At 44.4% G+C, this 11,326-nt stretch overlaps 1 protein-coding gene across 4 annotated transcripts in view; it reads left to right on the top strand.

The window, feature by feature from the left end:
• The first annotated feature begins 88 nt into the window (after positions 1-88).
• The window catches only part of CAMTA1 (calmodulin binding transcription activator 1), a 333,202-nt gene continuing 321,964 nt past the window's right edge, over positions 89-11,326 (top strand). For all 4 annotated transcript variants that reach the window (XM_032201387.1, XM_032201386.1, XM_032201385.1 and 1 more), the window contains exons 1-2: positions 89-149; positions 3,488-3,581. In XM_032201387.1, coding sequence (XP_032057278.1) covers positions 3,515-3,581 — 67 coding nt within the window. In that variant the 5' untranslated portion in view covers positions 89-149; positions 3,488-3,514. The remainder of the gene's footprint in view (positions 150-3,487; positions 3,582-11,326) is intronic.

Raw genomic sequence — 11,326 nt, 5'->3', positions numbered from 1 at the left:
CCCTCCACCTCCCTCCCCTCCCGCCCCAGCCGTGCCCGCGCGTGCGCACGGGGGGAGGCGGGCGGGCCGGGCCGAGTGCGCAGGCGCGGCCAAGCCCCGCCCCGGGGAGCCGTGAGGCGCGGCGGGCGGCGGCGGGCGCGGGCTCCGCGGTGAGTGCTCGGCTCCCTCCCGGTCCCGGTCCCGGTCCCGGTCCCGGTCCCGTCCTCGCGCTCCGAGCCGTGTGGGGGCAGCCCGCGCAGCCCCACCCGTGAGGCGTTTCCCCCCGCGGTCGCTCCGTGCTCACGGTACCGCCGGGCCGGGCCCGCTCCTCTCCTCTCCCCTCTCCCCGGGACCCCGTGAGGCCGCCGCGGGGCCGCTCCCCCGCCGCCTTCTCCCTGCCCCGTGGGTGTTTCTGTGGCACCGGAGCCTCTTCACGGCCCTCCGTGGGCTGTGGGGCTGCCCTGGTTGGCGGAGAGCCGTACCGGGCCGTACCGGGCCGTGTCGCCCTCCCGGGAGCCGAGGGCTTCGGTGCCGGGCCCGCCGCCGGGGGGCAGCCGCGCGGTGCTGCCGGCTGGAAGCGGGCAGCGACCCCCGAGCACGGGGAGGGCAGCGCCTCGCGGGGTGCCCTGCGCCGGGCCCCGCTGTGAGGCACCGCCGGGGACGGAGTTGGCGGCTCCGCTGTGGTAGGGGGGCAGGGAGACAGCTGGGGCCTTGGGTGCTGCTGGAGGGGTGCTGCCCGCGGCTGGACGTGGTGCTGGTGTGGTCCTGGGGTGACTCGGGAGCGCTTCCCTGCGTGAGGAGCTTTTGGAAGGCCTCTGATTAACAGCAGTACAGCCTAGCATGGAGCTAAAACTGTTTTCCCACTCCAGAGTTCCATTCAGATATTTAACAAGTTCTTCTGATCTAAGGCAGTTAGCAAGGAAGCGCTGATCATGCTACAGAAGTTCCTCAGCGCTCGCTGTAGCTATTTTGCTTAGAACAAGGTCTGCAGCAGCTCACATCCTGAGAAGCCTCGTTGAAACGCGTCGGATCTACAGGGCAATCACCTGGCAGCATGCTTGTCCTGAATGAACCCACTGGGTAGATTTGTTTTTTTTCCACATGGTTTAGAAGTTGAGTCTGTGCAAAATTACAACGAAGACTCAAGTTCTGAGGATGTAAATTGCCATGGCAACGTCCTCTTTCCCATGGATTTTGGTCCTGTCATAGCTGTGCTCTTTTTCTGACATGATCTGGGAGTTGTGCAGTCCTTAGGGATGTTAGTGGTAAAGTTACTGGGAGACTTTCCCCTTACCAGATTGATCTAACATTTTCCTAAAAGACACAGCTGCTCGTTGCCAGCTCTGGCCACTGTTTTGCACGCATCACAGATGATTCAGGGGAATTAATTTGGGAATGGTCCACAGATGTCACATCTTGGCAGGGAGATACAGGGAGAGAGAAAGATGACTTTAGCGAGCTAAATATGAACTGTGCTTTCTAAGCATGTGGGGAGAGCTCTTTAAAACCTTGAACTACAGCAGAGGAAAAGTTACTTCTATAGCAAAAAAGCAATTTTGCAGAAAAAAAAAGTGCTTATTTGTGCCACGTTTTGGTGCAGGGTGCTGTGTTTCCCTTGCCCGTGGTGCTACTTGCAGGTTCCTGACACCGCATAAGAAGGCGTTGTGGTGCCATGTGGGGTTCAGTCTTTGTGCTGAGAGCAGCAGATCCCAGGAATCGGATCCTGGATTTAGCAAACCCGTGTGCTGTCAGATACGTGATGCTGTGACTTCTGCTCCAGCGTGTTTAGCATGTTGCTTTTGTAAACTGTGAGTAGCCTTACTAGTTTCTTGATACAGTTCTTGCATTTTCCAAAGGTCACCATCTACTGGTACCTTCCTTCCTGAGGCATAATTGCTTTGATTCCTTTTTAGACCAGACCATTCAAATTAAAGGAACTCTCATTGCTATTCACCCCACTCTGAGCTTTAATATCCTAGATAGTTTATTTTCTGCCTATAAAGTATGCTTTGTTCACAAGAGATGGAGCCTGTACCTAGAAAGGTGTGATGCTGAGCATTGCCGTTCTTAGCTTAAGGTCATAAGGCAGGGCTAGGTGTTTGTTCTGGGTGAGTAGTGGTAAAGCCAGGTGCTCAGAAAGGCCTTTGGGAAGGTCCTTCATGAGGACTTGTGTGGTCTGTGTGGGAAGGGTGTCTGAAGTCCCCATGTGTCTGAGCTTGGACACCAATGATCAGTCCTGCATGGAGAAAAAGAGGACAGGAACTTTGAATGTCCCATCTTCCCAAGTCTTGTAAGAGTGACGAGTGCGGGTGAGGAGACCTTGGTTAGCTCCTTTTCTTAGTAACGAGAATCATGCAGTCATCATTGGAAAATTGCCCCCACGCAAAGTGGTTTTGCTAATATTAACTTGGGTTCTATCTTAGGTCAGTGGAGGGAAAATCTAGAAGATGCCATAAATTGAGCTGAGTTTGTCAAAGCTGTCAAATTACCACCTAATAAAACTCCTACTGATTACAGCCATCAGCCAGAGAGGAAATGTATGCCAGTGGGGATTTGGTGTAACAGAGCCGGGGTTCAACATTGTTAGACTTTTAATGGAGTGTCATCTGGGGGCTCTTCGGCTTCAGTGAAGGGTGAAGCTTCATTCAGAGTTATTTCTTTAAAACAAACAAAAAATAAAAAACAAAACACAAAACGTTTGAAGATCTAGACTGGCATTGTACCTCTCTTATCGGTTAGATTAATGGTGACTACTAAATTTTAGTAAAGGTCTGCTTTGGTCCCATTTGTTAGTATTAGGAGTCCATAGAGATAATGTCTTCTCACGTATAAAAGATGCTATTGATTTTCTGTTGCTGTTGTCCTGAAATGTGCACAGTGTGTCTATGGAGCAGTGACAATCCTCCATCACCAGCTTTATGGGAAAAGAATGGTTATTGAATCTCTTCCCATAAAATATAATCTCTTTCTCTCTTCCAGAATTTGCCAACCCCTGAGGGAGTCCCTCATGTTATCTCTTTGAGAAAATTGATTTTTTTGTCTCCTCTTTGTACACTTGTGTTTAGTTTTATTTTTAATTTGGCTCGTGTGATTTGAAATGGAGACTTTCCTAACAATAAGTGTGTTTTCTCAGTGTTGTATTGCTTCTGTTTCATACAAGTTAACACTTTCAGAATATAGTAAAATAAAGACGCTTGCTTGGCACCAGTTTCTCTTGTTTCTGGGAGTTTTTTTACTCTGGGTGAGTCATTGCCCTGTTCCTTCCTTCCAGGCAGGTCTGAGATGCTGCTTTTCAGCTGCTTACAGGTAAATTTGGGGTAAGTTTCTGGAGTCGACACAGACTGATCAAAGAATTTTGGATGAATGGCACTGTAGCTGAGAATGTAACTTGCAGTGCTATCTGCTCAAGGAGCAATGATCTTTAAACTCAAACAGTGGCAAAAACACTGTCAGATTTGTCCTTTCCTCTGTGTAGCAAATGACTGACGATGGGACTTTTTCCTTTCAGGAAGGAAACGGCAACATGAATTCATAGATGATGAGTAGGATGCCAAAGCCAGAGATGACAGTGCTCTTGAAGAAATGCTGGGTAGAACAAAAAGGTAAAAGGAACAGCTAATTGAGTGCATTTTGGAGCCATGTGTTACCTTCCCCCACGAGGCAATGACACATCCCTTCAAATTGTAACTGAATTTTCTGAATTCCCTCCTTTTCCTCAGTTTTGCATAAAGTCTTAGTGACACCTCTCACTCCTGACCTACTTTTTATATGCTCAGGGCCTTCCCCAAAGCTGCATTGTTCTGTACCGACAAGCCCCTGTCACACTTGCATATGTGTCCCTGCATGCACGTGCTTGCAGATCCAGCACCTGTCTCACCCTGACCTGCAGCTGACACTATGAAATCAGTCTAGCAATCGTCCTAGGTTGTCTGCTGCAATATTTTGTGATAAGAACAAAGCAAGGAGATGAACCCAACCAGTTAATTTGCATCCATTAGTGCCGTTCTCCTAACGGGGCAGTTGAGTGCAGGGATTGGCTGTACCATCGTATGACTTAAGCCTGGGCAGATCCGTACAGTTGAAATGTTTGAAATGCATTGCAAACAAGTTGCCTCCATGAGGACTAAATAACTTTGTTTCTCTCCTGTGTTTTACTGCATTTTGTGTTAATGCTGTTGAGATGCCCGAGGGAATCACTTATTGGTTCTTTTGTTCTGAGGAACTCTTTCTGGGACTGAGGCGTGGTAGGAACTTAGGAATGTGGTAGGAACTTAAGAAGCAGCTGTAATCACACCTGCACAGAGACATGCGGTGGAAAGGCCTTGGTTGCATTCATCCAATGGCAGCAGAAATGGCTGAAACAGCTGTCAGGAAGCAAGAAAACCATCAGTAGTGTAGCTCTTCCTGAGATATTTTCATTCCTGTTTGTGGAAGACTGACTTGAATCCCTCAAAAAGTCAAATGCAAACATTTTCCTTGAAAACGTTCCAGGTTTGTAGCAATTATGTTTGTTGTCCCCTGCCTCTCAGCTCTTTCTGGCAGCAAGTACATGGGACAGAAGGGCATTTCTGTGGCAAGCAGAAGATCTTCACAGTACAAGCAGCAGAATGACGTGTGAATGCTTGATATATAAATAACAGACCTATTCTGCTGGAATTTTCTTCAAAATAAAAATCAAGGAGGAATTTGCTACAGTTTGTGTTGGTGCCAGTAGTAATTTTTATGTGCTTAAGCTGTTTCCAATCAAGACATGGCCTGTCACACAGCATTGTGCAGCGCAGGATTAAGGCTTTTGAATGTCACACACAGCCTTTCTTGAAGATCCTTAGTGCAGTTTTGACAGTGTCAGATATTATTTCTTCAAGCTTCATATTGCTAGGAAATCTTTTGAAAAATCCAATAATTCCATATGCACACCGGGTGTCTGGCAGGGGAGATGTTATTTTGTTGTCCTCTGACACCTTGTTGTTTCCCATTAGAGTGACTTTCCTGCAGCAGCATAGCTTAGACCAGTGCTTTCAGTACCTTTGGATCATTTCAGCCAAGTGTGTTGAGAACCTGGCTGGGGACAGAGCTCTGTGTTAGGGCATTGCTTTCATCTGCAAGAAGTTGTTTTCTGAACATGTGGAGCTTGATAGAGAGCCTGCCTTTTATTCTTTGAAGATAAAAAAAAAAACCACAGGAATTACTTAGATACCATTTTCTACTCATAGTGCTCTGGATTTTGAGCTGTGATTGTAGCTGGAAGCGGAGAGCCTGTATTCCTTACCAGCTCTTCCCTCTCCAAAGTCAGTCACCAACTTAACTCTAGCAGAGCAATTCTATGAGAAGTCTTCTGTTGTCAATGAGAATGTTATTTGGCTCAGCATTGTGGTTTATTTTTCCCTCTATTTAGTTAAAATACTTTCCCATTTTTGTCCCGATAAGGAGATGCTCTGGATGCTGCAGGAAATGCTAAAGTCCTTGGTATGTTTAGGCAACGTGGTGTCACAGGGGAGGAGCGATAATGGTTTGGTTCCTTTAGTGAAAATGTGCTCTTTTGTCCTATGCAGTTTGGGAAATGTAACCTGTGTTTGAAATGCTGTATAAAGAATATATGAAGTACATGATATTTTTTAAAATGGTTGTAACATGCATAAGCTATCATATGGTTAAAATACATGATCTAATTTTTAATAACTTCAGAGTTGAAAATTCAGGCATACTTACAATGTGAACTCGCAAGTTGCTGTTGTCACTCCATATTTTGGCAGATCTGGTAGCTTTGTTCCTTCTGCATGTGTGTGTTAAGGCTGTCGGTGTGTTATTAGGCTGTGTGTATAAACTGGGATGTAAATCTGGTACGCTCTCTGGGATCTGAAACTCTTCGCCACGAGCTAAACCTGGAGCGTGCTCGGTGTTGGCAAGGAGCCGTGTCCGTAGGGTTGTGCTGCTTCCCCAGGGCCGTGATTTCTGGCTGTTCCCTTTTCCTCCTGCTCACTGTTCTGGCCCCTGGAGACCATCCAGCAAGGCTCGGTTGCGGACCACAGTGCCCCACGAGTCCTGCACGGGAGCAGTCTGTGGCAATGGGGGAAACGGCACGGGGCGTTGCTCCTCACTGTTTGCTGTGGCTCTGACAAAGAGTCCTCTGTACAGGTAATTTACTATTCATGCCATTGAACTTTAGCCCAAGGAAGATGCTTGGCACTGTTGCTTTAAGGTGTCTAGTGGCCTCTAGCTGTGTTCAGCATCATCTCTGCCAGCTCTGGCCTTGCTGCACGTGCTGTCAACTCAGCAGTGGCTGGAAAGCTCAGATAGGAGCAGATTTGGCATCAGAATAATCACTTCTGCGGGCGTTATGCTTCTGATGTTGCCAATTCCTTGCTGCTGCTTCTTTTTTCCAGCACATGGTATTTTATGTGACCCTGAGGATAGACAGTTGCCTCCTAGACTAGCCTGTGTGTTTTTTTTCCCCTCAGTCTTGTCAGCATTCAGGTTTTCAATTGCAGGAGAGCACTGGGAAATATGTATTCTATTTTGCTTACTCTCCTGCTAACGCTTAGCTTGCTGGAGTTGATGAGAGATCACAGCAGTGGGAGTTAGTGTGCTGTTAGTCATTCAGGTGACATGGTCTGATAGACAAAGCTCTCAAGCTAGTAAAGGAGGGCACTTATCTGAGAGAGAATTGCATCCAGCAGTTCAGGGTTGCGTGGCCTTGCCTTACCACTTGATGCAGATTTCTCTTACTCAAAGGCAGGTGGAGCTTTTCCAAGTGCCTAACACTATGCTCATGTTTAGCCTGTGTCTTGCAAGCACACAAGAAAGGAACGTGAGTCACTCATACTTTGATCTTAGAGTTCAGTATCGTTCCTCTTCTGTAAGTGGTTTGTTGGATAAAGTCTCTCAGTCGTTGTATTTGAAGACCTTGCCATCGATGTCAAAGATGAGACGGTTGGAGGAGGAGCAGGTAGAATTCCTCCATCTTTAAAATACTCAGTTTGGAATAGAATATTCCATGGCCCCATCTGTGCATTCCAGTGAGGATTTTTATAGCAGTGGCTGTTACTAGAGCTGTTACTAAAAAGTCGGGCTCCGTGGATTTTTGCTGTTCTGTGGGTTCTTTGCTTTTGCATTGGATTTTCCTCTTAAACTATAGATCTGTTTGACTAATAGGGATTAATTCCTCAGATGAACCAGAGGCAATCTTACACTTCTGTCAAACTTGCTATGAACCATACAAGCACCATTTGTGCAAGTAAGCTATCGGTATCGCTGCTGAAAACATTTTAAGTTGAAATACTCATTCTGTGAAATCACTCTGAGTATATGAATGACCTGCAGCGTTATTTGTCTGCCGCCGTCCATGCTCATCCTAACTGAACGTGCTACCTGTAGAATAACAGCTGGTAACTGACTGGCAGGAAATAAATGAGGTATTTTTACAGACAGATAATGCGGCTTTTCCTGTGGTAGGTGGTGGATACCTACCCCTCATGCACTACTTGCTTTACAGCATTGGTGTGGCTAATGAGTTTATAATAATTTAGTAAATAAGGGCTTTTGTAGAATTAGTGCACAAGCAGGAAAATGTTAAGAAGTCCCACTGATGATCTTGGACGTATTTCTCGAAATGCCAACACACCAGCTGTTGTTGGTGAAGGAGGAACTGTGTTCTCAGCATTTCCTAATCACCATTGCCCATAGAAAACATGCTTTTAGTGGAAGTACCTATATGGCCACTCTGAAAATCTCTGGAGGAAAAGCTGTCACTGAGGTTCAGTGACTCGAAGAGTCTAGTTCAATAAGGATGAGGTTCTACTGTGCCATGTGTTCCCAAAGAATTGAACATGGGATTAATTAAATGCTGTTGGTCTGTACAGCAGCGTAACCAGAAAGGTTATGCCTTTGTGCCTTTTAGGGCTTGCATCATGTAAAAAGTCCAATATGCTGTCTGCCTGACTCCAAGGTAAAGAGTTGGGGTAAAATTACATTAAATTAAAATCAGAGAGACGTGATGCTTGTCTGCGTGACAGAGAGCCCACAGCACTGGCAGAGCTCAAGCACAGAGCAGGCAGTGTAGAGCTGCAGACTCAGCAAAGGAAGGAGAGCTCAGCACGTCCTTCTCAGTCCATCTTGAAGTCCGTGGTGGTAAAGTGGCTTCATAGTCTTGTACTTGGTGCTTTCAGCAGGCCTTCCACTTGACGCAGTTTGCTTAGATGGTTTCCAAATAACCATTGCATGCTGACAGTCATGCCTCTGTATCGTTCATGTGAAACACCCTTGTTTGGATTGTGGTGGATACTTGAGGTTAAGAGCATAATTTCATCCTCCAGATTTTGACCTTAACCATAAGGGTTTAACACTGAATGCAGCAGAAGTAACTGCAGTCCTTGGCTTATACTTAAATTCATAAGGAGACTTGCAGGTCCATTTCAGAAATGTGCCCTTCAGGATTGTGATCCAGGTGACTACCCAATTTTGTTAATACTGTACTAATCACCGTGACTAAGATCTGTTTACTTTTTGTACTTTCAGCTGATTTTCATCAGTTAGCTAGCATACAGAAAGATTAACTTCTAATTTTAATACTATTCTAAAGTTCCTTATTTTTAAAGTTTAAATTGTGCAAGACTCGGTCACAGGTTGTACCTTTTAATTAAAGATGGAAGTTGAAAGATGTCATTCCAAGTGTAAAAGCTAATTCTAATATTAGTAGTTCTGTTACCAGTTTTAAAAGTAATTTTATGCACAATCCTTTTGTTTAGAAGCTCTTGCTAATTTTGAACCTGTCTCCCCTTCTACAGAATCAGTGGAAGTTGTTTTAAGCTTTGTGTTGTGGTTACTCTAGGTGAGTTGGCAGTATGTATCTAACCCTTGGGTAGTGCTGTGGTGTTGCTCAGTGTTGGTCTTTTCAACACAATGAGGGTGGAAGTGTTGTGGTTAATTGGAGCAGCGTATAAAATGTGTGTGTCAGGCTTTTCATAGAAGTAAGCCGGGATAAAGAAAAGTTCACGTACTTCATGTAAACATCCAGATGAGGTGATGCTAACTGTTATTTTTGGAAGATTCTGTGCATTAATTTCCCAACAAACAGCCCTGCAGATAAATGTAGACTGATGCTGCCAAAAAATAATGCGTATCACTTAACGCTGAAAGTGACACTTCATAAGGATCTTATTTCAATTTCTAGTTCAATAAAAACAGTAATCTGTGTAGGGATATCCTGTCCTTGCCTACAGTTCTGCAGTTCTGACAGGTTCATGTTCCTCGTTTTACCTTCGTGCTGTCCAAGGCTGAAATACTTCATATTTAATGCTCTGGATTCTGTAGGTAATTGACATACCTGTCTTAGCAACTGAAAATCGGCAGCAGATTGTATTGTTGTTGAATAATAGGGTTCTTCTGCATTCTTTAGTCCTTTACATCTTAATTTTCACTCTGCGACCAAGGGAGGTAGTTCAGAGCAAAATCAAGAACTCGCAAATGAAACCATCCAAGTAAGGACTAGTTATTTCTACATCTTTTGAGTACTGCTTGTATATATTTCTTATTCTTTGTAACTCTCATGGGTATATTGGAAAGAACTGTGTTAATAACGACAAGACTTACTCAAATCTAGAATGAAAACTCTGCTCTTTAGGTAAAACTAATGAGAAAATACTAAATCATTTTTCTTTAGAGGAGCTATGTCACATTCTTAATGACAGAGAGGAAAGATTTTGTGTAATGAGGTACTGGACAGGCACCAAAGAGATAATTTGAAGAGCTGCACTGCCACAGTACCACTGTAAGCAGATCATAATTGATTCTAGTTTGTGATACTGGAATTATGCTTCCATTTGGTTTAGCTATTCATAAATAATGATCTATTCATAAATAAACATTTATTATAATTGGAAGTTCCTTCTCATTGTGAATTTATAGCAGGGCAGAATCCCAGTCTTGGTTGTCTCTTGAAGATTTGGGATGATTTCAGCAGTAATGCTTTTAAACTGAAAACCTTGAGTTGTTGTCTGTTGATGTGTCCATGGTAGAATGGAATAGTTCAGTTGGAAGGGATCCACAGGGATCATTGGGTCCGACTGCCTGACCACTTCGGGCCTAACCAGATGTTAAAGCATATTATTAAGGGCGTAGTGTGTGAATGGAGACGTGTTTGGTAACTCCAGGACAGTTTTTTTGGGCAAAGGGCAGTCTGGGCAGCGCTGTCATCAGAAGTTCCCTGGGAGCTGACTGACTCAGTTAAAGTTGACTTTCCCTCCGGCTTTCAGTTCCTGAATCCACGTGGCTTTGAACACCTTCTGCTTCTCTGCTACCATCATCAATTTTCTCTTTCTTCACTTCTTTTGTTTGTCATCTTCCATTACTCATTTGTCTGTTTTCAGTGCCTGAGGCTGAAGTTTTCATACCTTGGTGACAAAAGTTTGGGTCCTAAATCCATTTTTATTCAGTTAATACAGGCAGCAGTCCAATTTCAGAGGAGTTCAGTATCCTGGAAAAGGTATTTGTTTAAAAGTAGGAACAGAAATTTAGGAACATACCTTTAGGGATCTTAGACTTAAACATACTTTCTCATTATATTTGCTTCAGCTGTTACTAGGATCTGATAGCGAACTAACTTGAAGATTACAGCATCTTGTATGCATTGAAGTTAAAATATGAATTGTGGAAAATGTCCTGGCCTTTTCCTCTAGTAATATTGGTGACTACGTGGATTTCTGTTCACTCCCTTGGCTGGGATTCAACGAGCTGATGCTGCCACATTTGTCTAGCAGCATTCCCTGGCCTGTCCCAAGCCAGAGTCTGTTTATTCACTGCCCAAAACAGAGCTGGTTGTGTCCCAGCAATATGCAGGATGGCGTTGCTATACTGATTGTAGGATTTACTCTTCAGTCTTGCTTCTTAGGCAATAAGAAGCTGCTCCCGTGCTGTTTCGCAGGGGGAGAGGGTTTTAGACATGGCAGGAAAAACATTCCCAAACTGTAGCAGCCAGTGCATGCAGCTTGTTTCAGGAAGCTGACAGCTTGAAAATAAATAAACAATGCTTCCATGCACCTTAGTGAAGGCTGCCCTAAAATTATAACTGAAGCCACCGTGGATGACAATCATATTTCTCCCTTAAACTAAATAACTTGATTGTCTTATTATAACAGAAAGCAAAGAGAAATGTTCTGAATATACTGTAGGAAATTGTCTTTATTAAATCTAGCCCAGCATTTATGAGCGTTGTATATATTATTTGATTTTGCCAGAATTGCATAAACGGGGAAAAATTGTTAATGTAAGTCGACTACCAGAGTAAATCACAGCCTAATTATTCTTCTCTTTTTTTTCTGGCTAAAATTAGGATTTGATATAATGGTCAATA

The sequence above is a fragment of the Aythya fuligula genome, chromosome 21, assembly GCF_009819795.1.
Source record: "Aythya fuligula isolate bAytFul2 chromosome 21, bAytFul2.pri, whole genome shotgun sequence".
Classification (NCBI taxonomy): domain Eukaryota; kingdom Metazoa; phylum Chordata; class Aves; order Anseriformes; family Anatidae; genus Aythya; species Aythya fuligula.
Note: the sequence above shows the minus strand (reverse complement) of the source record. Positions and strands in the feature narration are given on the sequence as shown.